Here is a 16,182-nt window from a genome sequence, read left to right on the forward strand (position 1 = left end):
AGGTTTGGTTAAGTCCTTGGGAGGAAATAAGTTAAAGCTACTCATAAGTTATTTCTTGGGTACCTGAAGATAATTAAAATGACTATTTCTTGGGTACCTGAAGATAATTAAAATGACTATTTCAAAAAATTGTAATTACTAAAAAAAACTTGGTTTGAAAATGACCTAGATTTTTTTTTCCTAAAACTTTCTATGAACTTCAGACCTTGTCCAGATTATTTATGCCTTACAATTTTCTATAGATGTTTTAATTAATCTTATCACTTATTTTAGCAGAAAAAGGAGGTTAACATGTTCTTTTGTGAAGTAATTAGTAAAGATACATACGTGTGAATGCCTTAGATCAAAGATAAAGACCAGTGATATTAACAGTGCAAATTTTTATATTTATAAAGTAAACTGTTATTCAATTTCTCCATTGATTTTTAAATTCTGAAGACAGCTCCAAGACCAAGTATATTCTACCCAAATATTAAGACATACTACAAAACAAGAAAATTTCTCATGGTATATTTTGAGAAGTTAATAAAATTATGTTAACAATTAGAACTGATGATTAAAACATAGGAAAAGAAAATCTTAAGTGATTAAGTATTTTTAAAATTAAAACTTTTTTAAATTGATTATATAGTAGGCAGTAATATTAATCTTGATGAATTCACAAAAGTATACACATAATCTTTCTCTAACCACATTCAGTACAATTGAATATTAATATGTCAGAATATTTTTTTTTTTTTATAGAGGCATGTTTTTATTTATTTATTTGTTTGTTTGTTTATACATGCACCTGGGTGCAGTCAGAAGCGAGGAGGGTGAGAGAATTCACCAGAGCCAGAGCGGGGAACGGAGCAGGCAGAAGGACCGAGGTACACTGCTGAGGGGAGCAGCGGGTGGCAGGAGAGGTCTGCGCACCATGTGGGACCCTCCTCCGGTGGCCGGGGAGCAGCCGGGGATCGAACCGGCGCCGCAGAGGCCGCGGGCAGCTTTGCAACCCAGCACTCAACCGCTGTGCCACCGGGGAGGCCCATTGTCAGAATATTTTAAATATTTTAAGTATAAATATTTTTAAGTATAAAACTTAATTCTTAAAATAATCCAAAGTGAAATTTAAGATGATATAAACTATCATTGCATTCTTAATATAGTAGAACGTGGGTAATTAAAAAATTAAGGATAATGCAAGCAATTAAAAACACAAAACCTTCAAAATCAGTAGCCTGTATAAATTCTCACTTTTTGAAGGGAAAAGCAAAATAAGACATGATTAAACAATGTCAAGATTAAAAAAGGAAACCAAACGTAATATAGAAAATTGATGAGTTTAACATTTTATATCACCTTATGTGAAATGTGTAAGAAATAGAAAATACAAAAATTTAAATCTGTTTTCTCTCTTCCCTAAAACATCAGATTTGTACCAGTTTGATCAGCACTGGAGAAACACAAGTTTTTTCTACTATATTTCACTATCTAGTGTTACAGAACATACTACCCCCAAAACTCAGCAGTTTAAGACAGTGTTACCTTATACAATTTTTAAAGGTCAAGAATCTACAAGTGTCTTAGCCTGGGGGGTCTGGTTCAAGATCTTTCAGGAGGTTGCAGTCATTCGAAGGCTGGAGTATCCGCTTTCAGGCTTTCACATGGAGTGGTTGACTGCCCTCATTCCCTTTTAGTTATTGCAATGGGAGTTTTCACTAGGGCAGCCTGTCCAAAGGGCTGCTTCAGTCTCCTTACAACATGATAGCGACATTTTCTGTGCTGTTCTATTCGTTTATCTATTAATAAGCCAACTCTAGTAAAATGTGAGGCCACTAGCAAATTTATCCTATAATTATAGTACAATTGATTCAAAAACTAAACAAGGATAATATAAGAAAGAAATTAATATAATGAAAATATGTGCAAAATTACTAAAAATACTAAGAAGTGTTGACTACCAAGTATGTTCAAGAGTATAAAATCTGAATCTACACTTATATTCAATACTGGTTTGATTACTTAAGGCTATCTACGCTGAGTTCTGAAATGTCTTTCAGTTTATATATCCTAATAGAAGACAGTCTGATTTTTTTTTTTTTTTTGAGTATAAATTTTTTGAGAGAGAACTTTGGTCACTGTTGAACTTACTTCCAAACAAAAACATAAAAACTGATTTTGCTTTTATTTTCTTTTAGCAGCTAAAATTCAGTTACTGGGAAGCAGAACTGTAACTTAGAATAGTGACAAATAGCTATATAGGCAAGCACTTTTTGTTTCATTCCTGTCCATAAAGACTTTTCTTTGTACTTTATAATCCTGAAGCTGTTAAGGCCAGCATCTCTTAAATTAGCTGTCTGGCAAAAACTCATTTGCCATGTTCTCAGTGCCATGTGCAATACTATCATTGGCACTAGAAATCTGCAAATAGACCTATAGGTTCTGGCACCAGGGTGGATAAGTGAGAGAGATTAAGTGATAAGATTTATTGTTCATAAAACAGGTTCAAAAGCTGTTCTACCCATGCCCTGCTATAGTCCTAGGAGCTGAGAGGGCGCAGACCCTCATAATTCAAGAAAGTTGGCTATTTTAGAGCCTTCAGATTTGTAAAGGGAAAGTAAAAATGTGTTGATGCATGAGGATATGTTTATTTTTCTTCCTTTTAAAGCTTCTCTGTAGTGGAGTGAGGTAGAAGTCTAGTTGTCCACATACTCTTTGTGCTTCAAATTTTAGATCTGATGATTAGCAAAAAATTTAGAACCAGACTGACTGGTGTTTTCCAAAGTTGTGTAACAATTTCTTGTCTTTGTGTCTAGGAAGGAATTCTATACATGCAAAAGGGTAGACCAGGAACCATGAGACTTTAGTTCTTGTTCCAAAGAGTAGCTCTAAATGCTTCTGTTAGTTACTTCATGTAACTTACCACTTCAATACTCTTGTTTCACAAATGAAGATAAGTTGGTTTGTTTATTATTAGATTTTTGTGTGATTTCTGTTGTGTTGCTGTTATAGATGCATTGTATCATTAGAGTATAGTAAATCCTGTTTTTATGAAGAATAGAAACACTGACTTTTCTTTATATTATCAGGCAAAAGGAAACGTTTAATTACAGTAACTTAATAGAATTGCTTAAAATTCTAAGGCAATAAGATATGAAGAGGTAAATAATGAGTTCTGTGCTGATAAACTGGGACCTATAATGTACATAACTGACCACAGCAGAAACTTCAAATAAAAATAAAACTAACCTTCAAAGCAAGGAAATCTACTTTAATTAAATTGGAGGGAAGGAGCAGATATGCTAGGCTCTTTCCCATCAAAAACAGCCCTTCAGTTTATCAATTTTTATTATTAAATATTCCAATGGTTTTAATGTGTCAATTCTACTTACTTCTTGATTGTTTCTCATTGATTGGGTTTGTTTTATTCTTTGTATTTTTTTATGAGCTGTGAAAATGTTTTTCCCTTTTTGTTGTTGTTGAGGAATAGGGAATTTTTAGGGCATCTGTTTTACAGTTAAACTTTTTATATCATATTAGTTTCATTACATAATGTTGTAATCATGATTTTTCAAAGAAATTTAGATAATCTGCTTTCATATGTTTCTCTGCATATTTACTGGAGTAAGGGCTATTATATAGCATTTTTGACTGTCATTGGGTAGACCTCTGTTGTGAAAACTATACAAATCAAAGCTGGATATTTTCTACCCTATCCTATCCCATTAAGAACTTTACAGAGGTGAAACAATCATTTGAGATTGAGTCTTGATACACTCAGTATTCCAAAGTAAAAGGATTATTTTAACTCATTTTCTAATTCTTTGTGTATAAACAAAATATATTTTTGTTTATAAATTTTGTATCCTGCCACTTTACTGTATTCCCTACTTATAGTAACCCTTTTAATGGAGTCTTTAGTGTCTCAATTTTTATCTTTTAAACAAAACCAACTCTAGTGTCTACCCAGCCTTTTGCTAACTTTAGGCTTAATTCTTTTTCAAGGTTGAGGTGGAAAGTTAAGTGACTTATCTTTCTGTAACATATATATTTATCACTATAAACTTCATTAGAGAACTGTATTTTTCATTGTTTTAATAGGTTTTCGTATTTTTCCGTTTCTAGTGCTCAATTTAAAAAGGAAATCAAAAGAATAATAGATATTAGCAAAACAATCATTAAGTCTAGTTAACATCATTTCTATATGTAGTCATGAAAATTTCTTGAGAAATTTTAACCCTTTGCACTCTGCTGTCCCCTCTCAGGGGACATTGGTAGCCAATGTCAAGAATGGTTCGGAGTGCAAAGGGTTAAATTTATTCTTTGGGTATTTTTAGAATATACAATATAGTATTTTAACTATAATCCCCATGTTGCATATTATTACATCTTCATGGCTAGAAATGTGTACTTTTTGAACACCTTACCCACCCCCAATCTTCCTGTGACCTCATCCCTATCTATGAATACATTTGTTTCTTTGAGTCTTTGAGATCATAGTTTTCTCTTTTCATTTAGCATAATGCTCTCAATGTACATCAGTGTTATTGCAAATAGCAATATTTTATTCTTTATGACTAATACTGTGTCTGTTATATATGTATATGTGTCACATATTATCCATACATCTGTTGGTGTACATGTAGGTTTTTTCTTTACTTTTTGGCTATTGCAAATACAGTGAGCATGAAGGTGCACATATCTTTTTAAAGCAGTGTTTTTGTTTTCTTCAAATTAATACTGAGAAGTGAAATTTCTAGATATGATAGTTTCTGATTTCTTGAGGAAACTTTATACCATTTTGCATAATGTTTCACCAGACTTTAAGCCCAATGAAATACAACATACCAAACCTTTAGGATACAGCAAAATCACTTATAAAAGGGAAATTCAGTGCTAAATACTTACCTAACTTTAAACCTCAAGGAGCTAGGGAAAAAAATTAGTAGATAAAAGGAAATAACAAAGAGAATGGAAAAATTTTAACTATACTCACCTAGTAAAAAGAGAGGGCTGAAATAACAAAGTATCGTGAAACTACCATAAAAAATTATAAACCAATAAATTGGACAACCTAAAAAATGATTCCTGAGAACATACACATTGCTAGTTGCCAGAGTCCAGCTCCTGTGAACAGGGTTGAGATAGGAATCCGATTGAACTGTGGAAACAAAGAAATAATAGACACACAATAGAGTTCAAGAGAAGCGTGACCCAGGGGATGCAAGGCCTCTCCTTTGAGCTCAAGCTTCCAAGTGCCCAATGCAGCTTGTTTTTATTGATACAAGCAGCCACCCCCAACCCCCACTTTAGATTTTACTAGACAATGAAGTATTCTCTTAGCATTTGGCCTAGTCCTGGCACACATTCACCGCCAAGGTTCTGTGCCATCAGGTCGTTCTGTTTCTTTGTCTAATCTAGTTTGTTCCATAGACATAGCTTCACAAACACAAGAAAGAACACCCCATCTGTACCCGGGGTGATCAGTGATTTAGCCATGACCTTGATGTTTTCCTTGTCTCAGCACTGCAGGCCTTAGGGCTTCTCCAACAGCTAGTTCAGATTGACTCAGTAATCAAAAACCTTCAACAAACAAAACTCTAGGATCAAATAACTAACACTGGTGAGTTCTGCCAAATATTCAAAGAATTAATACCAATTATAATCTAACTTAAAAAAAAAAAAAAGAGGATGGAACATTTCCAAATTGATTTTTATCATGCCAACATTACCCTGATACTCTAACCAGACAAGGATGCTATGAGGAAAGAAAACTATTTTATCTCTGATAAATATGGTTGCAAAATTCTTCAAAATATTAGCATACCTAATTCAGCAGTACATTGAAAGGATCATTCACCAAGACACAGTGTGGTTTATTCCAGGGATGTAACGATGGTTCAGAATTAAAAGTTACCCTATATGATACAGTACATTAACAGAATCAAGTGTAAAATGCCGTCACCTGAATAAATATAAAAGCATTTGAAAGAAATCAGCATCCATTCATAAAAATTCACAACGCAGTCACTATAGAGAAAGCATCCCTCAACGGAAAAATTGAGAGCTTTTCTTTTTATATCAGGAACAAGGATGCCTACTGTCATCATTTTTATCAACACATTAGCATCATAGAATATTAGGCAAGAAAAAGTAAAAGCATCAAAATTTGAAGTGAAGAAATATAACTGCCATCTTTTGCAGGTAAAACCCTAAAGTCTCCACCAAAGAAATAGATGGATTCAGTAAAGCTGCAGGATGCAAAGTCAATATGCAAAAACTTGGTTTTATTTATTCCTTTTTTGACCAATTTGTTATGCAGGCATTTGTTGTTTGCTTTCTACATATTTGTAGATTTTATGGCTTTTCTCATGTTGTATTCTAGTTTTATGATGTCATGTTCGGAAAAGATAATTTGACAAGTCTTGTTTGGTTTCCCATCCTGTCATCTATCCTTGAAACTGTAACGCAAGAATTTGTATTGTGTTGGAGTGCATGGAATGTTCTACAGATGTTTGTACTAAGTATCTGTCTTTGTTCTCAATTTTCTGCCTGTTCTATCCTTTACTGAAAATGTGATTGAAGACCCCTGCTATTACTATGTGTTACGTATCTCTCTCCATTTGTACTGGTAGTATGTGCTTCATATTTAGGTGCTCACATGTTGGATGTGTGTACATTTATGACTACTATATATTCTGTCTTCATCATTACATAATCACCATCCTTGCCTCGTTATTGGTTATGGCTAAGTCTTTTTTGTCCAAAATAAAACTTACTGCTTCCTTTTGGCTTCTACTCATATAGATTACCTTTAAGCAAAGGGGTCTTAACTTATGTTGGCAGCATATAGTTGGATATTGTATTTTTAACCATCCAGCCACCCAGTGCCTTTTGAGTTGATGAATTCAGTTCATTTACGTAAGTAATAACTGTATGTAAAGACTTACTAATGCGATCTTACTGATTTCTAGTTTTGTATTTCTCATTTCTTTTTCACTCTTTCTGTCTTACCTTTGTGAATTATTTTCTGTGACGGTATGCTCTGTTTTCCCCCCTTGTGGATCTGCTCTAGGTTTTTGCTTTGTCATTACTATGGGCTTATAGAACTGTTCATTTTAGGCAACTTATTTTTAGTAGACTATAAAGGTCTCTTATGTTATTGATGTCATGATTTGGCCATTTTTGGGTGTACTTGTGAACAATTTATAGCAACACACCACCCTAATATAGAATTACGGTTTTCTCGGTCTGATTTTTTTTTTTTAATCATTACCAGTATGCTGTGTACTTTCATGTGACAGATTAGTCCTTTTTTCAGTTTGAATAAATACTTCCCACAGAACGCAAGTCTAATGGTGTTAAACTCCTCCAGATTTTGTTTCACAGAGAATGCATTTTCTCCTCCATATATTAAGGATACATTTCCCAGACAAGAGGATTTTATTTTTCAACACTTGCTCTGTTGAGTAATCTAATAACCTAACGTGGTTTCCTTTGTATGTTGTATTCCTACCCTACCCCAACCACCTTAAGAATTGTGACTATATGTCACAATTGTGACTATATGTCACAAAAAAACACCTGAAGGTGTTTTTGCAGTGAGATAATGAGTTATTAGCTTTGTAGACTTACATGGCCCAGTCTTTGCTCAAATTTGGGATGTTCAGCTATTTTTTCTTTAAATAAACTCTGCCTCTTCTCTAAAACTTCAGTTGTTCTATTGTCTTTTTGATGCATACCCATAGCCGTAGTCAATAGTTGGTTTTCTTCATTCTTTTTTAACATTTCCTCTTACGTGTTATTTTAAAATCCCTACTTCAAGTTTTTTGTTCTACCTGGTGAACTCTGCTCCGTATGTTCTCTATTGCTTAATTCTTCTCATTCATTGAAATTTCTTTCTCCAGAATTTTTTTGGTTTTTAAATACACATATATTTTTAATTCAGTGACTTAAGTTGAGTTTGCTTGTAACTCGAATTTCTTCTTGACAGATATCATGAATTATTTTTCATTCACTTTTCAGTATTCAACCTCCTACTCTGAATAGTGATTTTCTTTTTTTGTAATGCTATGTATCTTTAATTTTTTTCATATTCCTTCCAGTAGATTTATTCATGTTTGAAGTTTGCTTGTTCTCTGGGGCAAATTTTTAAACTTTTCTATCTTCTGTAGTTCGTGTTCTCCAGATTGACTGTTGGAAACCTCTCTCATTATCTATGAGGTGGCAACATAGGTCAAGTTTGTGGTTACTGAGCATGCTGTCTACTGGAACTTCCACTGGTAGTTGCACTTGGGAGCAAGCACAAGGACATTCCTGCACCCAACCCTTAATATAGAGCTCTCACTTTCTTTACAAGGGTATTGACCTATCCAGCTGGGAGAATTGGGGACTTCCTGCTTTCCTTTCTCCCTGCAGAAAATGTCAGCTTCTTCCAATAAATCAGCACCTTTCATTTCCTTGATGGCGGGTTCATGCCAGGAAAGTTTTTCTTGTAATTTTCTTTTTCCTTGAGAGGTATGCTGGAATCTATTTTGAAAGGTTAAACTTTTGCAAGTTCTCTCTCTCCTGCCTGAGTACTAGCTCTGGTCTATACTAATCAGATTTTAGTAGTGAGAGGGATCTGGGCAGTTTGGCACCTCTCCGGTTCCTCATCTTATACAGAGTTTGTGTCTTTCCAGCTAAGCTGATGAGAGTCCTCCCAGAGGCTTAGGGTAAGATTCTAGGTCCCAAAACATTCACACAAGCAAGAGGAAAGTTTTATACCACCATGTTGCTGATACCGCTCTGGGATTTAATTAGATTGTACTTTATGAAGTTCACTTTGGCTACAGGCTAGAGACTGGCAGGACCACCAAAACAAGAAGTATGAAATGGAACATTTACATGATTTCCTATTCCGTAAAGATAATGCATACATTTAGTTTCATATATAGTATATTGGTCTGATAGTTTTTACCAAATGGAAGCCACTTACAGTTTACAGCTGTAGAGAATTCATTTTGACATAGGGTATTTGCTTAAATGTAGTGTCCTTTATATGTAAAGTGAAAACTTAGAAATGACAATGCAGTTAAAAGAATTATCTAAGGTACCATTTATATGGAGTTCTAATATACTTATAACCTTGCAAATCCTCTTTCAATTAAAAAGTACCAGACCCACTACTAAACATCTACTAAAACATCTGCCCCAGCAATTCTTATGATGTGCTGCTGCAGACATGAATTGGACCTTACTTTGCTTTGGGTAATATTACTGAGGCCTTGTTTTACTGAAATGATAGTTCACTTAACTGCTGCCTTGCTTTTAGTCAGTTTTACCAATTTTCACAGAATTGATATAAAATACATTTCAGTTACATTGCAGTAGCATACACGTCTCTAATTCCATATATGCTTCATAGGGAGTGAACCCTTGAAATGAGTTTTTCAGACTTTCCATAAAGATTTTTAGTGCTTATAAATATATTGCCATTCATCTGTACTATCTACATTATAATTAGCTTTTCTGGGGGTGGGGTGGAGTGTATATAAAACCTTTTTTTATATTTAAAATATAATATATAACCTTTATATTACTTGTCCCGGCCCGCGGGATTCGGAGGCACGAAAAGAGAAGGGCTGAGGATTGAAATGAGGGGCTTGAGACAACTTGACGCTAGCGTTTGCTTCTTTATTGTTCCTTTACCTTTCTTTTACTTTCCCCTGTCTTTCTACCTTCCCTGGCCTTCTCTCTGCTCCTCTCGCAGCACTCTCCTCTCTCATGGTTCTCCTCTTAAATCTCTTTTCTTCTCCCTCTCTCTCCCCCGCGTCCTCCTCTTATATCCTCATAGCTCCCCCCCCCACACCTCCCAGTCTCACGTGATCTACAGGAAAACTTTGCAGGGGTTTCTCCGAAGGCGAAACAGTAAATCGAAACCTAACTCATGGAGCACATGCACAACACGGCGCATGCTCCAGGCGGCTCCGGACAATTACTAGTGGATATGTCATCAATTTTGTTAATTCTTTAAATATAGACTAAGACATTTGCTGTTAATGCCATAAAACTAGAGATACAGTGAATATAGACTATATTCCTATTTCTTTAAAGTATTGCCCAATGGGCAGTTGTTTGAATTCTGATTGCCTGTATTCCCTCCAGCTGGCAGGGTGACATTTTACTGAACCGACCTTTGATTGCCTTGTTGAGAAGACTCTACTAGAACTTAAGAATACTTAATGAGGGAGCCTCCCCGGTGGCGCAGTGGTTGAGCGCTGGGTTTCGAAGCTGCCTGCAGTCTCTGAAGCGCCAGTTCGATCCCCGGCTGCTCCCCGGCCACCGGCGGACTGGGTTGCGAAGCTGCCCGCAGCCTCTGCAGCGCCAGTTCGATCCCCGGCTGCTCCGCCGGCCACCGGCGGAGCTACCGGCGGACTGGGCTGCGAAGCTGCCCGCAGCCTCCGCAGCGCCAGTTCGATCCCCGGCTGCTCCCCGGCCACCGGTGGAAGGTCCCACAGGGCGCGCAGACCTCTCCTGCCGCCCGCTGCTCCTCTCAGCAGTGTACTTCGTCAGTCTGCCTGTTCTGTTCCCCACTCTGGCTCTGGTGACTTCTCTCACCCTCCCGCACTTCTCACTGTACCCAGTGCTTGTATAAATAAATCTTTAAAAAAAAATGAAATTTTATATTAAATCATTTACTAATTTAAATCAGGTTTTTCTCTAATTTTTTTTTATTTTAGGTCACTTTTCACATTGAACCTTATACCAATCGAGATGATAAGAACATGTACAAAAATGTGAAATATATTATAAACAAGTGAGTTATGTTTACTGTTACAATTTTTGAGAAACTTGAATGACTGGTCTGACATACTTAAAGATGCAATCATTTTGAGGAACACGTCTTAAGTTCCTTACAAGTCACTTATTTTCTCTGTAAACAGATTTCTAATTACTAGACTAGTTGGTTTCTTACCTTCTTGTTATTTTAAAAATGTCTTTTAAAAGATTTAGATGACATGTGAACTGCTTTTGTAGTATTGATTCATCGTCTACTTATTAAAACATTTTTTTCAGGGCTTTTTACAGAAAATAGTCTGTGACAAATCAAACAGATACCAAACAATTTATATATTCATGCATAAAATGTGCTTTTTATGGTGTTATTATAAATTTAAATATAATTGATTTCATGTTTGGTAATGTCTTAATGTATATAGTACTCATTTCCCAATGTGTAAAATTAAAAATGTGTTTTTAATGATTACAAACTGCACTGATTGCTATAGACAAAAATTGTTTATGCTGGAAAATGAAGGTAAATGTGTTTTGCATATTCATTTCACTCTTACATGTGTTTGTATTCTAGATATGGAAGCCATCCAGCCTTTTACAGGTATAAGACTAAGACCGGCAAAGCACTTCCTATGTTTTATGTCTATGACTCCTATATCACAAAACCTGAAATATGGGCCAACTTATTAACCCCCGTAGGGTCTCAGAGCATTCGCAATTCTCCTTATGATGGATTGTTTATTGCACTTCTAGTAGAATACAGACATAGATTTAATATTCTCCATGGTGGTTTTGATGGAATTTACACATATTTTGCCACAAATGGTTTTACATATGGCTCATCATATGAGAATTGGAATAGTCTAAAATCCTTTTGTGATAAATACAATCTATTATTTATCCCAAGTGTGGGTCCAGGATACATAGATACCAGCATCCGCCCATGGAACTCTCAGAACACTCGGAACCGAATCAATGGGAAGTATTATGAAAATGCTCTGAAAGCTGCACTGCAAATTCAGCCCAGTTTAATTTCCATCACCTCTTTTAATGAGTGGCATGAAGGAACTCAAATTGAAAAAGCTGTTCCGAAAAGAACCAGTAAAACTGTATACCTGGATTACCGACCTCATAAACCCAGTCTTTATCTAGAACTCACTCGCAAGTGGGCTGAAAAATACAGTAAGGAAAGAACAACTTACGCACTAGATTACCAGGTACCTGTTTCTTAAATGCCATTTATCTGTGATAAAATGGACTTTATCCTTGCCTCCCTTCACATTGCTGCACTGAGTAAAGTACTGGGTAAAGATAATAGTCCTTGTGGCATTATTTGCTGAAATTCTGGTTTGATAGCAATATAAGAGGGTAGTATATACAGTTAATACTTTTGGGCCCAAAGAATTAGAATTGTGTATGTATTTGGATATCTATTGAAGAAAAAAGACCTGAAATATATAGTTCATGTCTATCTTGTTTTCCAAGTGGTTGATGCCTTTGTTGTGTTACTGTTAAGACTTAAGTCTTACTGTGAACTATATTGTGTTAGGAAGGCTTGCTTTCTCCATCACAGTATGGTTACCTACAGCATGTTAGATGTTTTGCATGTTTCTGCTTTACATTGCCTAGATTTTAGAACCTATGGAAAGTTCCTTCATAAAATAGTACCTCTTATAATAGTTGTTTCAAAATTGTTATGAAGCTCTAATGCCCAAAATATAATTTCTAAAATTTTGTCACTTTTTTCATATTTTTGCTAAAAACCTTATTTCTAAAGTTTAAATTACTATGTATGCTATCCACATCAAATAGAATAAAATGCACTTTATTATAGTAAAATATGTATATATGCTGTTACATTAATTTCCTATGTACTTATTAAAGAGAAGCAATAGGATAATTTTACAGTAATACAGATAAATGCTCCAGAGTATGAAAACCTTAAAAGAACCCATCAGGTGACATTTTGTTTTGAAGTAAAATACCTTTTTAAAAAGAGGTATGGTTAATGTTAAAAGAATTTGATATTTCCTGGAGAATGGCTAGAGCACAGGAAATTAGTAATGTAGAAAGTAGAGGAAATTACTAGAATGAATCACTATCATACAAGCAAAAGTCTTCATAGAAACACTCATACAACCTGTGGCTTTTTTTGGAGGAGGACAGGAGGCTCATTGTGATCTTAGTATTTTGTAACATATCATACTTCCCATGCAGACATCGATAATCTACTCCAGCACACTTTACCTCTGACATTTGCTGTGGTTCCCAACCCACTACTCCAACCAATAACAATAAGTCAAAGTAGGTAAGACAGATTCTGTCTTCATTGCAGAAAAAATGTTTGGAATCTGATCACATAATGGTTTGCTAATTTATAATTGTATTCTTTTCTTCTGTTTAAAGTCTTTAATTTTGTTATTTTTATAGAGGAATGCTTTCAGAAAATCTTCCTCAGGTATTTATTACAGCTGCCTTTAACCTTTTGACTTATAATATTAATACAGTTTAGAAAACTCAGTTCTTTACTCTTAATCATAATAAGCTAAAGATTTAAATTTAATAAACTAAAAAAAACTGTTAAAACGTAACATATGCAGTACATAAAACATGATTTTTTTATGGTTTAATTAGTCTAATTGTTTTGACTATATAAAATCTTTCTTACTGCTCCCTTTAAAGGTTACTATTGTCAAAAACTGCTGTGGTTTATGTTTACCTCAGTTACATGTTAATTTTATTGTCTGTAATTAAAAGATGACTATTTTGTTATATGGAGTAAAACTTTCATCTAATAAAATGATTTATCCAGCCAGAACTGTTTTTGCAAGATGTCATATTAGTCTATGATATCCCTTGTGAAATTCCTCTTCCACTAAACATGCCAAATTAACAAACCACAAAAGAACCTGCAAGTTCATAACCATGCGTTTTTTTTTTTTTCAGAGTAAACATGATGCCTACTAAACAGTCCTTAAAAAAATCTATACATAACCTTTCAATTTAGATCAAATTTTAGTATATACAACTTCTAAATAAGAACAAGAATTGTGAATATATAGTGTCACAAGATACTCCTTTTCAAAAAATGTATTCCCCACTAAATTTTACACTGGTTTTGTTGTATACCTACATAAGTTGAAGATTATGATTCTTGAGAACGCAGGTGCTGCTTTAATTTAATTACAGAGATTCATTTGACTTTTGTGGTAGTACTGCTACAGTGCAACTACTGATGAAGAGAAAAACCTAATTAGCAAATGGAAAACTAAAATTTGCTAAAATCAAAGCATTGTCACCCCCCTTATATTTGTCATAAACTTCATATGATGAGAGCATTTTGGAAGCTATCCTATATAAATATTTCATAACACCAAAACAATGATGTACTGTGGCAAGAGAATACTATATACAGTTTAACTTATGGTGTACTGTATCATGCATTTGTTGAATGCAGCTATTCTACATTTGTAATTACCCAGATTTATATTGGCACATGGTAGACTATTAAATCATTAATATTAAAATGGAACAATGTAATCTGATTCCACATAGTCAACTGCAAATACTTAGTTGCAATCATTATGAACAGTTGCTGAGCTTTTATTTTTCTTCATGACTATTGTATTTGGGGGTTAAATTCTTTAGCTACAAATGCAACATTCTCTTCAGTAAAAAAAATGAAGGGACAAAATGTCATTCTTAGAGTTTAGGTAATGTTTACCCTCTTGTAAGAGTAAATTATTTTATACATTTATCCACAAAAATTCTAAGTAATGTAGGAGCTCTTTTTGCTAAAAAAAAAAAGCATCTCCTTTTTTACTTGCAATAAATTTTGTCATACTTATTTTAAAATAAATTTCTCAAATGGGCATTTTATCTAAGGGTGAAAAATGCAAATAACTGCAAGAACTTATTAGGTAATGCACATAAATTCATCAAAAATAAGACCTGCATTTCTATAATAAAGAGACACTCAGGGAATAGAAATGTCTAGAAAATCATACAAGCATTAACATTCATCACCCACTCTGGATTTTAAAGTGCCTAAAGAAGTACCACAACATGGTAATGAAGTACCACAATATGGTAATGTTCTTAAATGACCATTTTTTTATACTTAAATTAGGAACAATCCAAATACTCTTTAGTGGGTGGGTGAGTGGGTAAAATGATGTACAGTACATTCATGTAAGGAATAATGCTCAGTTGTATAATGTAATGAAACATTGATACATGCAACCACAGACATGAATCTCGAGTATATTATGGTAAGTGAAAGAAGTCATCCTCCAAGGATTATATGCTTGATTCTATTTATGATTCAATTATGACATTCTATAAAAGGCAAAATTCTATAGACAATACATCAGTCATCAAAGTTTAGGAGTTGGAATAAAGTTGATAGAAAGGAGCAGTACAAAATACTTTAATATGAGGGTACTATTCTGTATCTGAGGTAGTGATTACCTATCTGCCGAAATTCATAAAGCTCTACAACTCCTCCCCCAACACACATATACACATGCATCAGTCTTCTTTGTACACTAATATTTTTGTAAACTTAAAGTGTATTGCACACTAATAAAAATGGCCAGCACTGTTAAAGCTCTTTTCTGAATGTATCTTTGCCATATCACCACTTCTATTTGTAGAATTTCTCATCTTTTATCCTTATCTCAATTCATGACAGTGTTAGTCATGCCACACAACCAGAAACAAGGGATCATTCTTTGCCTTATCTTACACTCATTCTAAATCCCATCAAATATCAAGTACTGCCTTTTTTTTTGTACACCCCTTCTCCCCTACTCCCCAAGAAAGACCCTACATAGTTACCCCATTCTCCATCTATAGCATCTCCGGTCATATCCAGCACATGATTTTACACTTGACCTAGTATATATTACAACTGTTTCATGCCTACAGTATTGCCTGATTCATATAGCTCTAAATTCAGTCTAGGTCATTCTCCTCTAATCCTTTAAGTGACCACCAACTGCCTATGGAATAAAGCTCAAACTTCTTCATAAGGTCTGTGAAATACTACATTACTGTCTTATGCCTACAATGACAGTCTCATCTCTTTTCTCAAAATTTCTGCTATAATATTTTACTGCAAATGCAGCATCACAAAACATTTCATAACCCATGAAGATCTTATTTTTGGTAATATCTTTTTGTTCCTCAGTTTATTCTAACTGGAAAGAGGTTGAGGATGGGACTAAAAAAGCAAAGGAAGAAAGGGAATATTTCTGACAGGTATCTACTGAGTATCAACTACTGTTAAGTGTTGTAAATGTTATTTCATGTAACTTTTATTCTGAGGTAAGTTTATTTATAGTTCAGGAAGCCATATCTACAGAAATCACCAGTGCCCCACCGTTGAACAGAGATGGATCTGAACAAACTGTTAATCTACTA

At 34.5% G+C, this 16,182-nt stretch overlaps 1 protein-coding gene across 1 annotated transcript in view; it reads left to right on the forward strand.

Annotated features, from left to right (window-relative positions):
• MANEA (mannosidase endo-alpha) overlaps positions 1 to 13,760 on the forward strand; it is a 44,748-nt gene extending 30,988 nt beyond the window's left edge. The window contains exons 4-5 of the mRNA XM_037520122.2: positions 10,704 to 10,780; positions 11,333 to 13,760. Coding sequence (XP_037376019.1) covers positions 10,704 to 10,780; positions 11,333 to 11,990 — 735 coding nt within the window. The 3' untranslated portion in view covers positions 11,991 to 13,760. The remainder of the gene's footprint in view (positions 1 to 10,703; positions 10,781 to 11,332) is intronic.
• Positions 13,761 to 16,182: the final 2,422 nt, after the last annotated feature.

The sequence above is a fragment of the Talpa occidentalis genome, unplaced genomic scaffold (assembly GCF_014898055.3).
Source record: "Talpa occidentalis isolate TD23 unplaced genomic scaffold, MPIMG_talOcc4v2.1 talOcc4.2, whole genome shotgun sequence".
Lineage (NCBI taxonomy): Eukaryota > Metazoa > Chordata > Mammalia > Eulipotyphla > Talpidae > Talpa > Talpa occidentalis.